This window comes from Nelumbo lutea, chromosome 6, assembly GCF_056320005.1.
Source record: "Nelumbo lutea isolate HS-2025 chromosome 6, American lotus-T2T, whole genome shotgun sequence".
NCBI classification, from domain to species: Eukaryota; Viridiplantae; Streptophyta; class Magnoliopsida; order Proteales; family Nelumbonaceae; genus Nelumbo; species Nelumbo lutea.
In genome coordinates, this window is record NC_142689.1 from 69,971,397 (window position 1) to 69,995,390 (window position 23,994).

A 23,994-nucleotide genomic window follows, 5' to 3' on the forward strand; every position below is an offset into this window, starting at 1 on the left:
CCCAAACATGACCTTATATGGGGTTTTGGCTTCCTCTTAATTTTTATTTCTTAAAGTGAACCTTATAACTTCAATAGAGAAATGGGTGTTGTTTCATGTTATCTCTTAATTTGGAACCTTACAACTTTTTGTTTTTTAAGGATACCCCCAATAATACAAACAAAAGTTCTCATATATGGGGTTAAAATGGGTATTTGACAATTTTTAGAATTCAAAATTCAAAACTACATTCTCTACATTAAGAGTTAAGAAGAAAAAAAAAGTTTATTAATACAAATATACCTCTTAACGTAATTATTGCACTTTTTAGATGTCAACGTAAGAGCAAACGAATAGACCCTTAAACCTCCCTTCATATTTATCATATTTATCGTAAATACTAAACTTTCCCTCTATTTTTATAAAAGACTAAAAACCTCCCTTGTTGAGTAATGTCATGAGACAAACATCTCCTCTTTGTTATGAAGCCATCAAGCTATGTTTGAACATGATATCATATGCTGGTAATTTTTTTGGAAAACCCAATTTTGCCTTTGCTCAAAACCAGACCCCAAATGTAATATGGCAATCTCATGGCCATTAGCATCTCATCTCTCTTTCTTTTTTTTTTTTTACACTTAAGGGTCTATTTGGTTTGCAAGAATAAGGGTTTGGAATCGGAATTGGAATGGGCTATTCCGATTCCAACTGTTTGGTTGGGTAGAATCGAAATCGCATTACCATTCCTATTGGAATGGCATTCCCCCATTTGAGGGAATGGCCATTCCCTGCCCCTTCCTTGGGAATTAAATCCCATTCCTGTTGATTTTAATTCTCATTCCCATTCCAGTTTGAACTAAACAGACTATGGGAATGGACCATTCCGATTCTGATTCTGGAGGATTTTGATTCCGATTCCAATTCCGAATATGAGCCAAACGGATCCTTAGTTTATTGAATTTTCCTTTCTCATCTTTCATCCATGTGTGCCCTACAAGCAAAATTACAGGAAAGGGAGAATCACGCCATGGAATTGCAAATTCCGGTGCAAAGTTATAGAAATTACAAGTAAAGTTGGCATTGTCAATTGATGAAATTCTTGTCCATTTCTTTATGTTTTACCACAATTGGCAACTTCATTAAACATTAACAAAAAAAAGGAAATATCAAATTTATCCTCCATTATTTCTCAAATTCTCAAAATAAAATCCAAATGATGAAAAAATTCAAGAACCATAAGATTGGGTAAAAGAGTTTGAAGGTCCCACTTATAGTCAACCTAGTTCAATCTCATCCTACATCATCTTACTAGAATCACTTTCTAGTAACAGAAAAATATAATTTATATATTTCATTATTTATTTATGGGTGAATTGGGGTGAAATCGGATAGAATTATGCTCAAAAATTCTACCGAACTCTTGTTGTGATAGTAATAAGGTTCAAAGTATCAAAAACGCCAAGTGTATCAGAAAGGCAATTTTAAAAGACATGTCAAGATACGCTTTGAATAGGCATGCGTAACAGAGAAAAACTAAGATACACTTGGAAATACTATAAATACTTTAATAGATCGTAAAAATACATCAACAACACTAAATATAAGACCTTAGTGAGGTGTATATACATTAAATTAATATATTTTAATGGTTTTATGAAAAAATATATTATAGTTAATTATAATTTCATTAAAAATTCTATGCTTAACTATAATTTATAAATTATAATTCTTAAGTTGTAATGTTTTATGGGATGGGAAAAACCCAACTCTCGTATCTAACCATAAAATATGCATTGGCACAACTTTTAAGTGAAAATATAGTTAATAATTATTTATTATTTATTTTCAAAAAAAATAAATAAACATTATAGAATATATTCAAAAAATAGTTATTAAAGAAGAAATTTAAATTGCTTTGTGGATGTGATAGATCATCCATAGAATTATAATATGTTCAATCATTGTGATCAAATGATAAAATATAACTAATTAATTAATTATTTTTTAATTTTATAAATATAAAAAATAAAAAAAAGAATTATTAAAGAAGAAATTTAAAATGGTGTGTGGATATGATAGATCACCCATAGAATTATAATATATTCAATTGTTGTGATCAAATGATAAAATATAATTAATTATTTTTTTAATTCTAAAAATATAAAAAATTAAAAAATAGAGAAGAAATTTCAATTACTCTATGGATATGATAGATAAACCCATATATCTAAAACATATTTAATATTTATAGGTAGAGAAAAAATTACATTTTCAAATTTTTTGTTAGTTTATATTTTCCCCAAATATCTTTATGAAACTTCAATAAATCTACCGATAGCACAAAAAAGTTATGATTTTGAATTTAAGAAATGTAGATTAATATAAATTTGTACATTCAAGAAAAAAATCATAAGATATTATAAAAAATTGAAAAAATTTACCCATTTTTACCATATTATTTCAAAATTGAAAATATCTTCAAAAAAAAATTAACAATTCACACTTGTTTCTTGCATTTTTTTTTTAAATATAACACTCTAGGAATGAGGTTTGGAGTTTTAGAATCGTTTGGGGGGTGAAAGAAGGCTTATTTCAGGGAAAACAAATCTTACTTTTACTTTCTTTTTTCAGTTTTTGGCTGTATTTTTTTCATCAATATGCTACCAGTACATCCCTAATATGGGTCCAACATGCATGAAAAAAAGACGATACACATGATTTCCATGTGTATCCTATATCTACTTTTAAAAGATACGATACGATACACCCACATTCACTATCCCCTAATACGGGCGTATTGTATTGAAATTTTAAACCTTGGATAGTAAAAACTCCGGTCACAAATTCTCCCACATTCACCACAAAGCCATAGAAAAGAAAATAAAAAGCTTTATGGTTTCAGTTACCCCTTCCTCTTTCACTCTTTTTGATCAATAACACTTTCATTAATTCATTAGTAGAAAATTTACAGGTGGAAGACAAACACACTTATCTACCAAGAGTCACAAAGAGCTTCAAGAAAGGAAAAAAGAAAATGACAAAGACACTAACATTACAGCTTAGCGTAAAACAATGAATCCCTTTCTGCCCCTTGTTTAACTAAACCGTCAACTAAGGAATTAGCTTATCTTTTAATCCAATATGTCCTAACTTCCATCTCTCGCTCTAGCCACTTGAATTTCCTCCTCTCATTATTGTACTTCCATAAATCATTTTGATCTTTAGTCAGCCACCCTATCACCATCTCTGAATCCCCTTCAATTATGAGTTGCTTGATGTTCAATTCCTTAGCTTTTCGGACTCCTTCCATAACTGCAAAGATCTCAGCTCTAAGGGAGTTACCCACTCCAATTGGGCCTGAGAACATAACAGAGATGACCCCATTTTCATCCCTAAAAACACTCCCGATCCCCGATTGTCCCAAGTTTCCCCTACTACACCCATCAAAGTTTAATTTCAAGAATCCACTAGGTGGGGGGGGGGGGGGTCCAAGCCACACTCATTACTGACTTGGTCTGCGTGCAATTTGCAGTTTCACCCCACTTCTTCAACATGTCATCTACTGTGTAATCTGTGAATAGTTCCAAACATTTCAGCCACTGTATTGCACTAATATGTATGATAGCCCTCAGATCTATTGTTCCTCTATGAGTTTCTGAGAATATCCTGGAGTTTCTTTCTTTCCATAGTGTCCAACATACTGCAGCCCTCAGTCCTGTCCACATTGTCTTTTCCCTTTTTATCCGCCACCTGAAAAAGGAAGGGGAGAAAAGGCCATGCATGTTTGATGGGGGATTCCAATTGCATCCAAATAAAGAGAAAGACCAATCCCAAATTGACATCGTGAAATGGCAAGACACCAGTAGATGAAAACCAGTCACACCATCTGCTTTACACAGAACACACCACTGAGGTGACAAACAAGTATTGGGTCTCTTCTTTTGGAGTAGATCACTAGTGTTGATTCTTTTTAGATAGACTTTCCAACAAAAACTACCAACCCTAGGGGATATAGCTCTACACCAAACCTCACCAACAGGGAAAGGGGAAAGGGTAGGACTGGTGGACTGACTTAAGACTTTGAAGAACAAAGCACAAGAGAAAATGCCATTGGGGGTAGGTGTCCAAATTCTAGAATCTGCCCTAGTGGAATCTAAGACAACGCTATCAAGAAGTGCAATAAGGCTCGAAATACTGTCGAAGTCAGAGTCCCTCAAATCCCTTCTTAGACCCAAGTTCCACCCAATCCTAGAAGTGGAAGAGGACGAGGTGGTGAAAGACGAGATCGGCTCATTTTTCAAATTAGAAAAAGCATACAATGACGAAAACTGATCCTTTAAAGGGGCGCTCCCCACCCAGGTTTGTTCCCAAAATTTTTTGGAGTAACCAGAATTCAAATCATACCTGATATTAGGGAAGAAAACTGGTAGCAGGTCATGAATGGCTTTCCAAAGAGAATTGCTTGTGGTCCTAGCTCCAGCATCCCATCCATTGTGCTCCAACCCATGTATTTTTGCCACTATTCTAGCCCATAGCTTCTTCTTCTCTATAGGAAACCTCCACAACCATTTCCCCAATAGAGACATAATCCTTCTCCTAATACTCCAAGCCCCAAACCACCACACGACTTATTCCTACACACTTTTTCCCAGCTAACTCTATGATCCCTCTTCTACTCTCCCGGCTCTCACAGAAAATCTCTCATTAGCTTCTCTAATCTGTTAGCAATTTTCACTGGGATTTTAAACACTGACATGAAAAAGATGGATAAGTTAGAAAGCATGGCCTTAATTAGTGTAATTCTCCCACCAAGAGAGAGGTAGTTCTTTTTTCAGGATACTAGTCTTTTTTCAAACTTTTCCATCACCAGGTTCCAAAAACTTCTCCCTTGGGATTATCACCTAATGGTAACCCTAAGTAGCTCAAAAGCCACCCCAAAACTTCATACCCCAGCATTTCAGCACTCTCCCTGATTTCTCCCTCCTCCAAATTCACCCCCACTACACAGCTTTTCCCAAGGTTAATCTTCAAATTGGACATTTGCTCAAACAGTTGTATCACCAACTTTAAGTTCCTGATAAACCTCACATTACCGCCTTCACAAAATAGAATCGTGTCGTCAGCAAACTATAAGTGAGTGAGGGGGGTTTCCACCCTCCCAACTCTCCAGCCTCTAATGAGCCCCCTATAATCTGCTATGTGAATCAGTTTCCCCAAAACCTCCGCAATTAGAATGAACAAGAAAGGAGAAAATGGGTATTCTTGTCTTATACCCCTACTGGCTGGAAAGAAATCTACCACTGTCCCATTCACTAGCACTGAATAATGACAATTCCGGACACAACCCATGATCCACTTACACCATCTAGCCCCAAATCCGAATTTAGTTAAAATTTTCCTTAAGAAATCCCACCCCACCAAGTCATAAGCCTTTTCCAAGCCCAGCTTATAGACCACTCCCTTCTTCTTATCCCTCGTAAAGTTCTCCACGCTCTCATTAGCAATTAAAATATGATCTGTAATTTGTCTTCCACTTACAAAAGCTCATTGATAGTGTGCAATAATATCTGACAGTACCTTCTTCAGCCTCAAAGATAACACTTTTGCAATCATCTTATACAAGCTATTAACCAAGCTAATTGGCCTAAAATCCTTCGGGTGGGATGCATCTTTCTTTTTTGGAATTAAGGCTATAAATGTAAAGTTCACACCCGGAATGACAATTCCTCTCTTGAAAACTCCTCAAACACCCGCAAGAGATCATCTTTCAAGATATCCCAACAATCCCGATAAAAAGTCATTGTGAACCCATTCCGCCCTAGAGCTTTTGTTCTATCCATAGAAAACACAACCTCCTTGATCTCTTTTAGATTAAAGCTTCTTTCCAACCTTCTCCTATTCTCCACCCCTACATCTGGCCAATCCAATCCTTCTACCCACACCCTTCTACTCACAGGCCTTCTTAGAATAGACTTGAAGTGCTCCACACAGGCCCTGGCAATCTCCTCTTGTTGTACTAACTCAATTCCATCTACTACCAATTTGGAAATAAAGGTCTTCATTTTCCTACCATCTGCAAGAGAGTGGAAATACCTAGTGTTTCTGTCTCCCTCTTGCAACCATTTACACCGAGATTTTTGCCTCTAGCTAATTTCCTCGTGTAGGCAGTCCTCTAACTGTCTTCTCAAGTCTCTCATGAGATCATTGTCTTCCTCTCCAAATACTCCCCTTTCCTCTTTAGAGTCAAGGCTTTCAATCTTATCCATCAGGTCTCCCTTTCTTTCTTCTATCCTCCCGAACTCCATCAAATTCCACTCATTGATTCTTGCTTTTAAGAATTGTAGTTTCTTATGGAATCTCATCCCCTCCCACTCCACCGGGCTACACTCATGCCACCATTCCCTCACTTTGTTAGGAAACCCTAGATGAAGTAACCACATATTTTCAAATTTAAAAGGGGTAGGACCTCCACCTCTTTCCTCCTTACATAACACTATGGGTCAGTGATCCGAGGTCACCCTTAGGAGAGCTTTAGAAGCCAAGGTTCCCCAATGTTCTTCCCAATCCAAAAAAAAAACAAGAATCTATCCAACTTAAAGCAAGTGGGTCTAGATTGGAGATTTGACCATGCAGATGCCTTATGTGCTAGGGAAATCTCTTTAAGCTTAAAGGCATCCACAAAACTGTTAAACTTCCTCATGCTTTTTGTCACCCTCTGGTTAACCTTATTGGACTCCTCTAAGAATCTGATCACATTGAAATCCCCACCCATGCACCAAGGCCCATCCCACAATCCTCTAACACCAGCCAGTTCCTCCCACAACTCCTTTCTCTCTCTGTAGTCATTCGGTCCGTAAACATTTTGAGCACCCACATATAATCATCCTCTTGCTGCTTAAACTTCATGGAAACTGAATACTTTCCGATCAACTCCTCTAGACCTTCAACCACATCCCTCTTCCACATTGTTACAATCCCCCCGGAAGCACCCTACAATGGAGCTACCACCCAGCTAATCCCCCTGGCTTTCCATACACTCTTTGCCCACTTGTCATTAAACTCCATTCTCTTAGACTCTTGCAACAACACAATGCCTGGGTCATACCGTCTTATTACCTCTTTTATTGTTGCTCTCTTCTTTGCACTCCCAATTCCCCTCACATTCCAACTAAAAATATTCATTCCGCTTATTTTTTAAAACCCCTTGCCACCTACCCACTACTTTCCCCATTTCCTTCTTTCTCCTTTTACCCCGAGCTTCTTGTCTCCTTCTACATCTCTCTACTTCACTCAATTTCCTCTTCTTTGTTATGATATGCTTCTTCCTCTTCTGTAAACTTTCTTTCAACTCATTCAAATCTTCCAGCCTACAACCCAACTTCCCTACAAATTCTGCTATTGTGTCTTCTCTCACCGGTTCCTCCACCCCTACCCTTCCTATAGAATCCCCTTCATCTCTATCCACCTGCCCTTCCTTCCTCTCCTCCGGTCCCACCTCTGTTCTTTCCTCTCCATCCTTCCTCCCTTTCATGTTACCTCCCTCCTTCCTTGCTCTCTCCCCGTAATCCTCTCCATCTCTACCCTCATTCCTTTCCCTCATCTCCAATAACCCCTCCTCTCTTTCTTCCTCCCCTTCCCTCCTCCAGATCAGCTTCCCTTCCACTTCCTTAAACACTATTTCAATGATTTCCCACACTTTTCCACTCCTATACCTTTCTTCCCGCACCTTCCCACATTCCTTCCTTCCCCTCTCCCCTTGCTCAGAGAGCCCGCCTACTAGCTCGGCTGCATATTGAAACAGAAACGGAATCTGGAACCAAAGACGCAGGAGACATATTAGTAGCACAAACCGAAATCACATGGTTACCTGGGATTGATGGACAAGCTAGAAAATGACTGCTCCCGGCCTCCCTCTCTTGTTCTAGAAGTTGGTAAACTTTTATCTCCCTGAGTTGGTTGGGAAGTACTTCTATCCTTTGGTCAACTTGGTGATCTTTCCACTCTACCCCTGGTTCAACCCTACATGGCGTGTTCCTGCTCTGCTTTTGGTTCTCCCGGTTTGCTCCTTCTGATAAACCTTGCACGCTCTGTGGTCTTGGGAATGAGATAAGCCGATTGCAATCTTCACCCTGAAATAAGCTTACAATATTCCACCCATCCATGTCACCTCCATCACCACTACCTTCGTCGTTTACACCGCCCACGCTAATGCGATCAACAGAAAGGTTCTCCGGCTCATCATCGCCTTCACTACACTGCACCCATCCTTCAATCTTCTCTTTCTTCTCTTCAGTTCTTCCCCTAGTGAAACTTGGCTTCGGCCTCTCTGAGGAGCGTCGCAAGGGGCTAAGCTCCTTCAGACTTCGTCGGGAAACCCACTGTAAAGCCCGCTTCTTCTCTGGTTTCTGGCACTGTGCGCATTCCCCCCCTGTTTCACGACTGGGGATGATGATAGACCGTTAACATTGTCTATCTTAGTCAAAAGCCCAGTCACATGGTTCAATAAGGGCTCACACGCCTTTTTAACAAACTGGGTCGGGCCCGCTGACCTGTTTGGGCCTTTAATAACACCACTAGCAGTCCACATGGGCTTTTGCTTTGGTCCATTCTTAAACACCCGCGAGCTCACATGACTTTTAAGAAGGTCACGCACGTCCAACACCGGGCTCGGTTTGGTTTTATCAGGTCTAGGTTTGGTTCTTCCTTGGACCAACCCCTTTTCCTCGTTCAAAAAAGTCAGATTGGCGTCGATTACAACCTATACAAAGGACCTGCCACCTTCTAGACTGTTCACTACTTCCACACGTGAAAATCCCACCCCCTGAATGCTACCCTTTTGTTTTTCCAGCATTTGTTTTTCCATTTTAGTAAAAGTGATTTTCTTGTTTGAATCCTCCAACCCTTTCTTGCCACGCAATTCTTCTTCTTCAACCTTCTCATCTCCCTCCCTATGAGCCTCTTTCTAGAGCACTGATTCAATGGATGAAGCCGGCTACACTGAGTAGCATTGTCCTTCAACTAGCACTTCTATCTTCCGAGGAATATCCTCAGGTTTTACTCCATTCAATAAAATGGAAGTTGAACAAATGTCTCCCCAAAAGGCACCTCCTGGTGATCCTCCACACATCAAAGCAATGGCTTCAGCAGTTTCTTGCCTAAGAGACGCACCAGCACTCCATCTTCAACAAAAAAATCTTTGGAGTTTGATCCCATACACCATTTTGATACTGTGAAGTTTCCAAGTTTTGGCTTGGATATTTAATGCCTCAACTTCTACTCTATTCTCAAGCAAATCCAGCAAAGCCTTGTCTTTCTCAAAATGTGCTCTTCAACTTTAAACTTGTTGTTAACAGATCTACAACTTTCCTCCAGTCTAGAATGTGAGCTGAAGCTTTAACTATCAGTTTACTTTCCCAATCACCTCTCTGTATGTTTACTCTCATTCTGTATTTACCTGTCCCAACTATCACTAAAAGAGTCTCTTGCTTACTATTGCTCACCATACTTATCTTCCTTTTTACTATTACTTCTCTTTTAGCACCCATGCGTTGCAACAGTTCACATAAGGTGCCATGAACTGCCTTCCAGCCCAGACTCTTCCTTCCTTCCTTTTGGGAAGCAAACCATATGCTTTCTACCCTTGCCAAAAAAATTTGTCAAAGAAATAAAATAAGGTTTCTCTTACACTCTACAACAAACCTTCTTCCAGTTTCTGAGAGAAGCTCTTTCCAACTATTTTGTTTGCCTTTGTTACTTGCACCTTCCACAAACTCCTTGAACTCTTCAATTACCCCAAGCCTTCTAACAACACCATCCCTCTCTTTGCTCCCCTGATTTTCAAGCTCAACTGACCATTTAATCTCAGTTCCTCAAATAGGAGCTCCTTAGATTCAATCTTTAAAACTTTTTTTCCAACGGCCTACCTCCACAAAATCTCCCATCTTCACAGACTTGCCAGGAGAGTTGCTATCAATACTTCTCACCGTCGTGCCATCGTTCGGAAATTGCAGAGATCCAGTCTACCTTCTTTCATTTTATCCAATATACTATTATATTATTGATATATATCAAAATATATTTAAAACATTATTTATAATTTAAAATTTTTATTTATTTAAAAAAATACTATTATCTGAAAACCTTTTAAGGATTCAGGTCCCCACGGGGAGCCAATCCCCATTAGGGATCGGGGATGGAGGTTAATTTCAGAGTCGAGATCGGGGCCTTAGGTCCATGATTTCATTAAGGACTGTTTGTTTTGCCCTTAGACCCATCATTCCAAAAATATCCCTAACATTTTTTTTTATATAAAAAACAAAATTGAACAAATGTCGCCAATAAAGTGGTTGCCCATGTCTTACTAAAATTTTTATTTTTATTTTCTTTTGATTAAATTTATTTAAATGAACATTAGGGTCAACACTATCATCTAATGGAAGATTGATTAAATCCATTACAAATTATAAGTGGTGTTTTATAAAATGCTACCTATAAGGTAGATTTTAGTAAATCCATGAAACTACAAGAGGTATTTTAACATATGACCCTTTTTATTATTTAGCTTTTTTTTAATAAATCCCGTGCGATGCACGGGTTCCCACTAGTTAGATATTATTTATAACTCGGTGAAGCACATCACAAACCTAAGATCAGCAAGATAGACACGTGGTGGTCAAACCGCTATTATATTATTAATTCCAAACTAACAACTACATACATGCAAAATCAAAAAAGAGAAGAAAACTATACTGCATTTAAAATCAATAAAAGCATACAACTTGAGATTGCTAAACCTATTTTTATTTGGAGGGAAAATTTCTTCACCCAAAATTATCTCTGGTTGAGTTTAAACGCTGTGATGCACGTTCTAGGCTTGGTTGATGCTGTTGCAACCCATGCCACTGCTCATTTGAACCCCCATGAAACAACTGAAGCTGGGAAATCTGCATATGCAATGTCTCCAAGTTGACGAGAGGAGCAGTAGTTGGCCGCCCATGAGCGCACTGCAATACAACTCTTCTAGGTCAGATCAAGGAAGGTATTTGGGGATTTTTGGAGACATAAATGTGCTCCAGGAGGCTATTTGGTTGTATATACTGGCATTGGCATAAATACAAGGATACAGAATATACCACTTCGAAGTCCAAATCACTCTCTGATAATTGCAATTCAGTAACAAGAATAATGAACAACGTAGTAGGGATATATTTCATAATGAACAGTCTGAATATACCACTTTACAGGCTTTTGGGGAATATGTAGTAGGGATATATTTCATAATACTTGGTATAGGTTTTGAATCATCTAAATGCTGAACTTCCCATTGCTTATTGGGAGAGCAATGAAACCGTTTACCTGAAAGCATAACGAAGTCTGCTTTAGTTCTTCAACAATTAATGAACACTCTGAAGGTAGCAATGAGTCCCCGAACATGATTGCACCTTAATCATAAAATTCAATGAATTGTTTCAAGAAAGAACGGGCTGAGAGTCTGAGCATAAGGCTTTTCTGCAGCATTTGCAGCATATTTGAAAACAGGAAGAATTTATATGCCTACCTCTGCATGCTTTAAAACAAAGGATTCGAAGAACAGATGGTGGCATAGTTGATGATCCATCTGTCTCAGCAAGCTAGAGATCAAAGCAAAATTGAATAATAAATTGACATACGTTGAAAAATAAAGCAGTTATGACCGAGATAAAAAAAAAGTTCATGAAAAATCACCTGTTCAAGAAATTCTACAAGATCTTTGTCAGACAACTTGACACCTAAAATGCAAGGTACCTGCACGGATGGTTGAAAAGAAGACAAACTAGGGTAACAACATATCCAACAACATGCAAGAGGCAAGAAGCTTTATCTGAATTTGACTCGTACAAAATTTTTGAACATGTACAAGTATCTGGATCAAGTTCCGTAACTTTGTCCATTTTATAGAGATGATTTAACACCTTAAAAATACTTTTGTCCATTTGATTTTGTTAAATTATAATTAAACATGGCCCAGGAAAGCAGCAAAAGAAATAATCAATACAAATAAAATGTAAAATTAATGAATCTTCACCGCAATAAGTGTGACAGTAGCAGTCCGCCTATTTAGCACATTCAAGTTCCTGCACAAGAGGTCAAAATTGATTTTAAAAAGTACATAACAGAGAGTTGTGATGTCAATTACGATTCTCCAGGGTATGGAACCTCGAAATGAAAATTTACAAGCCTCAAGCAATCTAGGCAGAAAGCATGTCAGATCTCATAAATAATTGATTATCTATGGTATAAACTTAAGAACAAAGCAGGGAACATAATAGGCACATGTTAAGAGAAATGTCTTGCAAGGATTAAGGCTGAGTAAAAGACTTCATTTGAGCAACATAGAAGTGGAGAGAGATTCTCAAGCTGCTGTAGGGTGGATAAGGAAAAATAGTCAAGGGACTAGGTGTTATATGCACATATTAAGAGAAATAAGCAGCTTAGCAAGAGTTGATGGGTACCAAGAACATCTAACACTCTTACCAATTCACTCATAAGAGGAGTTACTAGGGAATAAATGTTTTGGGTGTAACTAATGGGAACCGATTGTAAAAAAATTGCAATGGAAAGGGATTAGGTGGTGAAGATTAGCCTAAAAAAAGGCAAAAACTCTTGTACATAACATTTTTTTAGAATAATCAATAAAATTTACACAATGAACAATAAAAAAAATCAATAGGCATGGAAGAACATCCAAATTACTTGGTGAAGGACCCGGAAACCTGATTATTGTAAATCCAACCCCAATTATTTATCTGTTCTGTGTAGTTGTGCAGTAGCTGATATCCAATCTCAGGTAGCACCTGATATTTGAAAAGTAGGAACACGGGTTGAGATGACTAATGAAATAACTTAAGAACCAAGAAGATGTTAATAAATACAAAGTTGAATAGTCAGTGCAACAGAGTTAGCATCAAATCTAGACATAGTACATACCAACTCTTGTTCAGAATCCAGATAAGCAACTGTTCTTCCTTCACCAGACAATACCTGAGAGCACAAATAGCTTAATGAGTTGCAATGTGTGTAGTTGCAAGAACATTTTTTTATTGGTAAGTTTAATTGCAAGAAATTTTGAAAGATGAGACTAACCTTCCGGCGCAGTTCTTCTAGTCGGATCCTTTCATCTGCAGCATGCTGTAAAAGAAAGATTTAGCAATTTCCAATTAGTGCTTTGCAACTGGCTGGCAAAAGGAAATTCCAACTATGGATGTTGTTAACTTGATCTAGGCAGAAAACTGAATTAGGATCTTAAGTTCAAAAGAGTTGTTCGTCTAGAAAAGATCTAGGATTATCAAATCATAAAACATTTGAAAAATAACAGAAAAATAAAAACACAAATGGTATTGTTGTCTTCTGGGTTTGGCAAATAATATCATGGGCTGCCATACCAAAAGAATGCAACTGTTATGGCATTTTACATGAGATGCAGTAATGTGGAGCATTTGGAGGGAGAGAAATGCAAGGATATTTAAAAATAAACAACCAGAAGTGGGAACTCTAATTGATCTAATTACAGTGAGAATTGCACACTGATTCTGATAATGTGAAGAATTCCAAGATGTGAATATGGATGATTTGTTAAGAGGATGGCACATTATTGCCAGCATGTCAATTAGAAGAGCACAAAGGTTGATTAAGTGCCAACCCCATGAAGCTGGCAGACTGAAATTCAACTTTGACGGGTGCGCCTGGGCAATCCTGGTGAATCTGGTGAGGGAGAGGTGGCAAAGGATGAAAGAGGCAGCATTTTGTTGATCTTTGCAGGGGCTGTTGGTTTCAACAATTCCTTGAGAGCAAAGTTGATGGCTTATATCCAAGGACCCAAGTTGATTGCACAACACAGGTGGAGAAATATACTAATAGAAGGTGACTACCAAGTTTTTATTTCCAGGCATATTTCAGAAGGATAACCTCCCTGGAGATTTTGAGCTTTGGTTAGGAAAGCCAAATCTGTTGAAAGCAGCCTGAACTGCTTGTTCAGGTGGATCCCTAGATGGGTTAACACTCTATCTGACAGATTAGCTAGAGAAGGAGTATTTGTACAGGGATGTATAAGGGAAAGCCAAGGCCTCGGGTACACTATCTACTCTGGACCTAGAGGCTATGGTAACTCCACTAGAGCTGTTATAGAAATGTTACAAGGATTAAGAATGGAAAAGTCATTCAATTATGTGATAGAACAAGAATTGGAAGAAATTGATATCTTCTTCAACTGAGAAAATAGTACATATATATATATATATATACAGTCTTGTAGATACTAAAATAGGAAGAAAATCTAATTCCTATAATCAAGCTATTCCTAATTGGGCTAATACTCCATAATTACAGCCTATAATTACAACATATAATCTCGTACTACTCCCCCTCAAGATGGAGCATAGATGTCAATCATGCCCAGCTTGTTACAAATATAAGAAACCCGAGCTCCATTAAGAGCTTTTGTAAAGATATCTCCTAACTGCTCTCCAGTCTTCACATATGCTGTAGAGATCAAGTTTTGTTGAATTTTCTCACGAACGAAATGACAGTCTATCTCAATATGTTTAGTTCATTCACGAAAAACTGGATTCAAAGCAATATGAACCACAACTTGATTATTGCACCATAGCTTCGCTGGAATTGAGACTTTAGACCGACCTCAGTTAAGAGTTGAGAAACCCACATAACCTCACACGAAGCTTGTGCCATTGCTCTATACTCAAATTCTGCACTAGATCGCGACACCACATTTTGCTTTTTACTCTTCCACGAAACCAGATTACCACCAACAAAAACACAATAGCTAGTAGTGGACCTTCGATCAATCTTGGAACTCGCCTAGCCCGCATCAGAAAAACACTCATTATTACTGTGACCATGATTCCGGTACAGTATCCCCTGTCAAGGAGCTCCTTTCAAGTAACACAAGATTTGTTCTAAGGCTGCCCAACGATGCACTGTAGGAGAGGAAATAAATTGACTTACAATACTAACTGAGTAAGCAATGTCAGGACGAGTCACTGTGAGATAGTTCAACTTTCCAACTAATCTTCTATATCGTTCAGGATCATCAAAAGCATCTCCATCCTTTGTGAATTGCTGGTTAGGAAGCATTGGAGTACTGCATGGTTTGACTCCCAGTTTCCCAGTTTCTGTTAACAGGTCCAAAACATACTTCCTCTGAGACAGGAAAATGCCTCTTTTACTCCTTGCCACCTCAATCCCCAATAAGTACTTTAGGTGCCCCAAATCTTTAGTATTGAACTGGCTCTGCAAGAAGGATTCAAGGATGAGATTCCCTGCGTGTCACTCCCAGTGATAACAATATCATCTACATATACAACAAGTAGAATGATGCCAAATGTGGACTGCTTATAGAAAACAGTATGGTCAGATTTGCTCTTCCTCATACCAAACCTCTCTACTGCCTTATTGAATTTTCCAAACCAAGCTCGAGGACTCTGTTTTAGTCCATACAATGATTTTCGAAGACGACAAACTTTCACAGACTCCCCCTGAGCAACAAACCCAGGTGGTTGCTCCATATAAACCTCCTCCTGAAGATCTCCATGCAGGAAAGCATTTTTAATATCAAACTGGTAAAGTGGCTAATCATATGTAGCTGTTAGAGAAATAAATAATCGAACTGAAGTCAATTTTGCCACAGGGGAGAAAGTATCAGAATAGTCCACTCCATATGTCTGTGCATAGCCTTTGGCCACCAGGTGAGCCACTGATCCATCATAATTAAATTTGACTGCAAAGACCCACTTGCATCCAACTGCCTTCTTACCAGCAGGTAAATCGACCAGATCCCAAGTACCATTCTCAATCAAGGCATTCATTTCCTCAAGCATGGCATCACGCCACCCAGGATGGGATAAGGCCTGGTGAACAGATTTGGGAATCCCTACAGAATCAGGAGAGGCAACAAACGAACAAGTAGAGGACAAACGATCATAGGTAACATAAGAGGAAATTGGATAAGTACACTGACGTTTACCTTTCCGAAGAGCAATAGGTAGATCAGTGTCACTGGGCATTGGATCCGATGACGAAGAAGAGACTGGTGCCAGACTTGTCACAGGAGGATTAGGCCGTTGAGAATAGACTTGAGTACTAGGTGGTTTTGGTTGAGAAGGTGGTGGTGGTGGTATTGGAACAACACTAGAGTCTGGACCGGTGACATGATACACTAGTAGATCATCATCCTCTTATGGACACACAGGTGTAGATGGAACGGTAAAGAAAGGAAGATGTTTATGGAATGTAACATCAGTTGACACAAGATACCTGTTCAAGAGAGGAGAAAAACACCTATACCCTTTTTGGAGACGAGAGTATCCCAAGAAGACACATTTTAATGACTTAGGGTCCAATTTGGAAACCTGCGAACGAACATCACAAACAAAACAATAACATCCAAAGATACGAGGTTCAACAGGAAACACAAATTTATTAGGAAACAAAATCTTATAAGGAATCTGATCATTTAGAATAGTGGAGGGCATACGATTAATCAAAAAACACGTTGTAGGAATAGCATCAGCCCAAAACTGTTTATGAACATGTGTTTGAAATAAAAGAGCCCTGGCAGTTTTAAGATGTCTATTTTTTCTCTCAACCACTCCATTTTGAGATGGAGTATCAACACAAAATGATTGATGGAGTATTCCATTATGAGCCATGTAGGTCTGAAAGGAATCAGAGAAATATTCTTTGGCATTATCACTTCGCAATTTTTGTACAGACACATCAAACTGGGTTTTTATTTTAGCACAAAAGGTTTTAAAATGTGAAAGCAACTCAGAATGAGATTTCAATAAATAAAGCCAGGTCAAATGAGAAAAATCATCCACAAAGGTAACAAAATATCGAAATCCAGTCTTAGACATAATGGGACAAGGCCCCAAACATCTAAATGTACCAACTCAAAAGCATGACTAGCCCTTTGATTAACTCGAGAAACAGATGATAGACGATGATGTTTTGCAAACTGATAACACTCACAATCTAAAGAAGATACATCATGAAACTGAGGACATAACTTCTTTAACAAAGGTAAAGATGGATGCCCCAATCGACAATGAGCTTCAAAAGGAGATAAAGTACTAGAACAGGCAACGGTCTGGGGTTTCTAGGTATCCAAAATGTACAGACCTCCTGATTCTCATCCTTTACCAATAATCTTCTTCGTCATAAGATCCTGAAACAGACAATGATCAGGAAAGAATGTGATACAACAGTTAAGAGTACGAGTGAGTTTGCTAACAGATAACAAATTTAAAGAAAATTTTGGTAAACTCAATACGGATGACAAAGAAAGTGTTGGTGTGGGATTGATAGTGCCAGGACCAAGGACTGAAGAAATAGAACCATCTGCTAAGGTGACTGAAGAAGGAAAAGTGTGTGATTGGAAAGTGGAAAAGAGACTAGGATTACCTGTCATATGATCTGTTGCACCAGAATCAATGACCCACTGAGAGGAAGATGAAAGAGGACATGTATTGGTTTTACCTGACTCAGCAAGGGCAGTGATGGACTGAGAGGAGTTCTTTAATGCCTCTTGATACTGGGCAAATTTCGCATACTTATTTGCAGAAATTGTAATGGTCTGATCTGACGATGGATGAGGAGCATCACTCGCAGTTACAACATGAGCTGACTGAGACCCAGAAGACTTCTGGTTTTTCTTTAGCAATTTCTGTCAAGTCCTTTTAGTGTGACCTGGTTCATGACAATAGTAGCAAACTACACCCCCTGTGTCCTGAGTTCCAGCATTCCGACCACTATTACTGCCCCCTCTGCTACTATTCTGAGAACGAGACAGGCCAGTTGATCCACTATTCTGACTGACAAGTGCACTAGGTTGTTGTACAGGTTAGGTATGGGAACTAGTATCTGTACGAAGGACCCTAGTAAAGACCTCCTTTAAAGAGGTAATCTTAGGATTAGACAGAATCTGTGACTTAGCACCATCAAATTGAGGATTAAGGCCAGCCAAAAAACTCATAATAGCCATCTGTTCACGTTGAGTCTGCTGAACTTTGATATCAGTATTGAAAGGTAACAAGGCGTTCAATTCCTCATAAGTGCGTTGGAAATTCATGAAATATGTCTAAAGAGACTGATCCTGTTGCTCAGCCCGATAGAATGCCTTGCAAACATAAAAAATACGGGAAATATTTTCTTTACTAGAGAATAGAAAAGCCAAATATTCCATTAGTTCTTTTACAAACTCACAGTGAGAGACATGACCGACGTACTCATTCTCAATAGAATTATGGATTTGCAAAAACAATTGAGCGTCAACTCTTAGCCATTTAGTATGAGTCTCATCAATAGGAGGGTCCTTAGTTAGATGGTTGTCCTTAGAGATACCCCGTAAATACAAACAAACAATCTTACTCTAGTCTAAATAATTAGTTCCATTTAGTTTTTGTTCAGTGATTTTAGACAGAATAGGGATAACACTAGGCATAGCCAAGTTCTTCTGTTCAACCGCCATCATAAACACAAGAAAATAGACTTTTGACAACCAGCAAAGCCAATAAAACACACTTAAACAGAATCGACAGCAGATGCAACACCCAAACAGCAAGAAATCACAACTGGCATCACCGAAATATCAACTGTATAAGAAGAACAGAGAATAAAGACTTTCCTAATGGGCAAACAAACACCATAGGAGTAACACCGAGGCTGAGGCGATCGTCGGAAAAGAGACCGGTGAAGGTGGGTCCGTCACACGTGCCTCCACGCTCTGGCGCGTGACGGAGGAGTAGAAACTGGTGGCACCGCATGACGGAGGGGCAGAAATTGGTGGCGGCGCGTGTGGCTCACTCACTGGGTTTCCGGCAATGCGACTTGGTGGGTAGGCCGATCTAAGGATTCCGCTTCCACTGGTAGGGTTGGTGAGATGTAGATGTCACTCGGAATGGGTGACCTAGAGATCGCAGCTTCTGCTCACTTGGGCAACGTAAAGAATTCAAAGCTGCTCACTTGGGCAGCAATGGGAAGAAAACCAGAAATTAATGTCAGACTGGAATTGGTGTCTCCAGCTCTGATACCATGTGATAGAACAAGAATTGGAAGAAATTGATATCTTCTTCAACTGAGAAAATAGTACATATATATACAGCCTTGTAGATACTAAAATAGGAAGAAAATCTAATTCCTATAATCAAGCTATTCCTAATTGGGCTAATACTCCATAATTACAACCTATAATTACAACCTAACTCCATAATTACAGCCTATAATTACAACCTATAATCTCGTAATAAATTACAATAGTCTAGCAGTGGGGGGCTCCAAGGTGGTAGTGGATGGATTAAAAGCAAGACTGAAGGCCCTTGGATGTACAGACACATCATAAGAAGGTAAACCTGGGTAAAATGATTGGCCTATGTTCTAGTTGAAGCATTGGCTAGACATGGGGTTCATAGACACCAACTGTATTGGGGATGAATCGTCCATGGACTGGATGGATTTTGACGTAATAATGGTTAGGGGGTAGATATCTGGAGCTAAACAATCAGAAAGAGTGCTTAGCTCAATTTGTGACACTAATTCATTTGATTCCTTTATTATCAAATCAATAAAGTTTCAGTTATCAAAAAAAGTTGAGAAAATTTTAGATAAAACCAATTCCAGAATATTATTGACATTGATAATAATCTAAGTACCCAAGGAGCAAGGACAATTAAAAGTTGAAAAAAATAAAGGAAAAAAATCTAGAAACCTAAAGCCCAATTTAAGATTTTTCAGAAAAGATTAATTAAGACTAGAAGTTGATTGAAAAAACTAGGAAAATTAAGAGCTGGAAATGGGAAAAAAACATTAGGAACAAAAAAGGCATAAGAGTATAACTGGAGGGATTCTTACGTGATGCATTCAAGGTGGGGTACATAAATTTCCATTGGAAGGATACTGTTACATAGAAATATAGGACCATAAGTGGATATTTTGAGACTTTTGGGGACCATGGACCTCTCCTTCTTCCAGTCGTTAAATGAGAAAATAAAAAAAAATCCCACTTGAAATCTTTTACACATCTGATCACAAACTCCAAGTCATACAGTTAAAAAGTAAAAAAAAACAGAGGTTCTGTAGTAGCAGAGAAGGCATGCTAAGATCAGGAAACAGCTACTATAAAGTAAAGCAGAAAGCCAACCTGGTCAATGCCCATCAAAAAATAAAATAAAAATAAAAAAGCCCACCTGGTCAATGATAGCTAGTGTTCCACCTGCTATGACAGGGATAAATTTTTTGTCCAGTTGTAGGAGAACCCTGGCATCTTCAAGGCAATCTTTACTGATAGATTTGGGAACTAAAGAATCACCGGTAAGGTGCAAGATCCCAGACGAGATATCAAGTATATCATTTGGATCATGCAGTTTCTCTGGCGCATCATCATCCTAAAGGTGAAGAGCACAAAACATCAGTGAGGTAATGGTGAAAACCTATATATGTTATAAGCTTACTAATTGTAAAATGCTCATGTTCTTTAACTGGAGCCTGTGGATTGTCATCTTGCCACTTGACCCAGGAAAGTTTTGGATCTTCCATATCAACAGGATAGAAGCCTGCAAAAGCAAGAGACTAGTAATGAATATTTTTTGCTTTCTTTGGAAGGAAAAAAGTAACGTCCAATAATAAGAAATGCAATATGCAAGAGAAATTTCCATCCTTCAAAGTTAGCTGCCAATTTATTAATTATTCTTAAACTTCAGATGAGTTTAAGATTCATGGTTGATAAAATCTTCAATACATCAATGATAAAAGTGTTCAAGGCATTATTCCCTTTTCAGTGGTCACAATCAGTGTTTGCAAACCATCATTGACGCAGAGGACAAAAACCATTGACCAAGCTGCTGACTGGGTCTTGTATTTTGACAGTTTTGATCATTTCACCTGGAAACTGCCTGGTTGAATAAATAAAGATAGCAATTATTTAAATAACAAGACACATATATTAATTGACTATATATGAATATTTACCCTGTGTTTTTATCTTTCTCTGCTAAATAGCCATGTTATTACCAAAAATCCCTTCTGCATTCTTATACCTTGATAATTCATCAATGATTGTATTCAGCTTGTTCTTGTCACCTTCAAACATCTGGATTACTTTATAAAGGCCATTTATAATCTCTTCATCTGAATCAATTCTTTCCGCATCATCATAATAAAATTGAAGGATCAAATAGAAACCAGCTGCACGCAATGGTTGGTGAAGTTGACAATCCCATCTCCTATCAATAGTCTCAAAAATTTCTGAGATCCATAGTGTTAGTGGTGTTAGTGAAGGGGTATTTCGGTCTTTGTACTTGTTGAGAAGGTTGATGTGCACTGTTATGTTAGTTCGAGTGCTTCTTACTTAAAGAAGGGCACTTAAGTCTTTTCCAATAAGTTAATAATATAATAACAGGTCTGGCCGAATCTAGGGAGATTATCTTTCTCTAATTCGAACCAGCCTTTCTCTCTTTCCTCTCTTTTCTCTCTTCTTCTTTCCTTTCCTACTTGCTGTTTACTTTACTTTACAGTCAACGAACAAGACAGAATTCTAGGGCAGGTCAAACTTCAACATGGTATCAGAGCGAGGTTCAACAAATCAGACTTGCTAGAATTCTGTCTTCTGCGCATTCGAATTAGGGTTTCTCTTGGGTTTCTCAGCTGTGAGTAGGAGACTGGGAAAAGGGCTGAAAAGGAGTGATCGCCCTCTTCCCTAGGAGGTTCCTATGCCTCCAATTGTGTCGTTGGTGATTGGTTGCTGTGGTTTCTAAGCCCTAGTTAGGGCTGGTACGTGTGGGGCAGTGGTGTCTCAGCCCTTCGTGTGGTTGGCCTTTAGGCGATGAGGTAAAGTTTTTTTTATGCATATTTTCTGTTATGGAATACATGAGAGGTGTAGTACAATTCGCATGATGGGTTTCGATTGCAGTATGCTAGGGTTTATGCTAGGGTTTATTCTGGTTTGTGTGATTTGAAGGGCAATAGTATCTACTTACTGGTGAAACTTCCAGTGTGGTTTTCAGCACTTGATATCGCTGAAATCAGTGTGTAGACTTCGGTGAGTAGGGGTTGTGGTGTTGCAGTTTTCAGCATTTAATACTGCAGAAATCAGTGTGCAGATTTCGATGAAGTGTCTGTGTGTAGTGCTCATAATTCAGTGCTCAGAATTCAGTGATAAGGGAGTTCGGCAATGGCAGATAACAGTGATAGTAAACCTAGTGTCATGATCTCTACTGACTACCTGAATGTCCAAATGATCTCCATTAAACTGAATGGAGAGAATTATGTCCCTTGGGCCAGGTCTGTAGAGGTTTTTCTGAAGGCAAAGAAGAAAGTGAAGCATATAAGAGACGAGGAACCCCCCGCTAATTCTCAAGAGTATGAAGACTGGGAACAGGAAGATGCACAGATCATTACATGGTTGTGGAACAGTATGGAACCCAAAATCAGTGTGAACTTCATGTTTCTTGACACAGCCAAAGAGGTGTGGGATCATGCTAAGAAACTCTATTCAGGTCAGGATAATACCACTAGGGTATATCAACTGTATCAAGAATACTTCAATCTGCAACAGGGAAGTCAGAGCCTTGAGGAGTACTATGCCAGTGTGAGGAATATCCGTAATGAGTTAAATGTTTATCATCCTCTCACTTCTGATGTCAAAGTTCAACAGCAACAACGAGAGCAGCTTGATGTGACACGGTTTCTAGTGGGGCTGAAGTCTGAGTATGAACCAGTACGAGCTCAGATACTAGGGGGATCTGCTCTTCCATCTTTAGAGGAGGTGTTTACTCGTCTTCGGAGGGCTTCCATTGGATCTATGGATTCTAATGTCTCCGATAAATCAGCATTTGCAGTGTCGAGAGGTCGAGGTGGCAGAAGTGGGGCTCGAGGAGCCCAGCCTGGCAGAAGTGGTAGGGGTGGATCTACACATACCCGTGGTGGCGGTCGTACTGGAGGCAAAGATTCAGGGGGAGCTCGTGGTAGAGGACGTGGCTCGGGTCCACGGAAGTGTACTCGTTGTGGATTGGATGGACATACCATTAACTACTGCTACGACTTACATGGTCCTCCCTCGACGTGGGCCAACCATGCCATGACTAGTGACACCAGTTTCAGCTCTAGACAGGAGAACCGGTCAGCTGACCTGATGCCTTCTACTCCCTCAGATGGCCCAGGCAAGGAGATGATGAGTGTTCCTCGGGATGAGTATGAGAGGTTTGTTTAATCCAAGTCACAGCAGAACACAACTTCCTTTGCACACTCAGGTATGGCTTGTTTGGCATCCACACCCAACCCCTGGCTTATTGACTCTGGAGCCTCCGATCACATGACGGGAACTCCAGGTGTGTTTTCATCTCTCACTCATTGCTCAACATCACAATCTGTTACCCTTGCTAATGGCTCCACATCATCTATCTGTGGTGTTGGTAATGTTGACCTAGACCCTGTATCCCTATCCTCTGTTTTATATGTACCTAAGCTTCCATTTAATCTTATGTCTATTAGTAAGCTGACCAAGTCCCTTAAGTGCTCCATCACATTTTACCCTTCTATGTGTGTTTTTCAGGATCTCAAGACGGGGATGAAGATTGGTGGAGGGCATGAAGCCGGTGAAATGTATTATCTTGATGGTGGTGGACGAACGTCGACGGCTCTTCAGTCGTCCATTTCTCCTCTCCAGTGGCATTGTAGATTTGGTCATCCTTCGCTGAAAGTGTTGCAGTCCTTAGTCCCTTCATTGAGTCAACTTTCTGTTTTAGATTGTGAGTCATGTCAATTTGGGAAACACCATCGTGTTCCCTTTCGTTCTAGGGTCGATAACCGTGTGTCGAGTCTTTTTTCTTTAGTTCATTCAGATGTTTGGGGTCCTTATAAAGTGATGTCATATAATGGATACCGATATTATGTTATTTTTGTTGATGACTGTTCAAGAATGACGTGGCTCTATTTAATGAAAGAAAGAAAAGAATTAATTGCCATCTT

At 39.0% G+C, this 23,994-nt stretch overlaps 1 protein-coding gene across 3 annotated transcripts in view; it reads right to left on the reverse strand.

Annotated features, from left to right (window-relative positions):
* Positions 1–10,648: 10,648 nt before the first annotated feature.
* Positions 10,649–23,994, reverse strand: part of MLH3 (MUTL protein homolog 3) — a 91,831-nt gene continuing 78,485 nt past the window's right edge. For 2 of the 3 annotated variants that reach the window (XM_088951904.1, XM_088951905.1), the window contains 10 exons: positions 20,509–20,582; positions 20,217–20,414; positions 13,102–13,146; positions 12,946–12,999; positions 12,712–12,812; positions 12,044–12,092; positions 11,704–11,763; positions 11,537–11,609; positions 11,335–11,420; positions 10,649–10,982 (listed from right to left, as the gene is read on the reverse strand). In XM_088951904.1, the coding sequence (XP_088808030.1) occupies positions 10,800–10,982; positions 11,335–11,420; positions 11,537–11,609; positions 11,704–11,763; positions 12,044–12,092; positions 12,712–12,812; positions 12,946–12,999; positions 13,102–13,146; positions 20,217–20,414; positions 20,509–20,582 (923 nt within the window). In that variant the 3' untranslated portion in view covers positions 10,649–10,799. The remainder of the gene's footprint in view (positions 10,983–11,334; positions 11,421–11,536; positions 11,610–11,703; positions 11,764–12,043; positions 12,093–12,711; positions 12,813–12,945; positions 13,000–13,101; positions 13,147–20,216; positions 20,415–20,508; positions 20,583–23,994) is intronic. The other variant, XR_016101232.1, reaches the window with a different exon arrangement.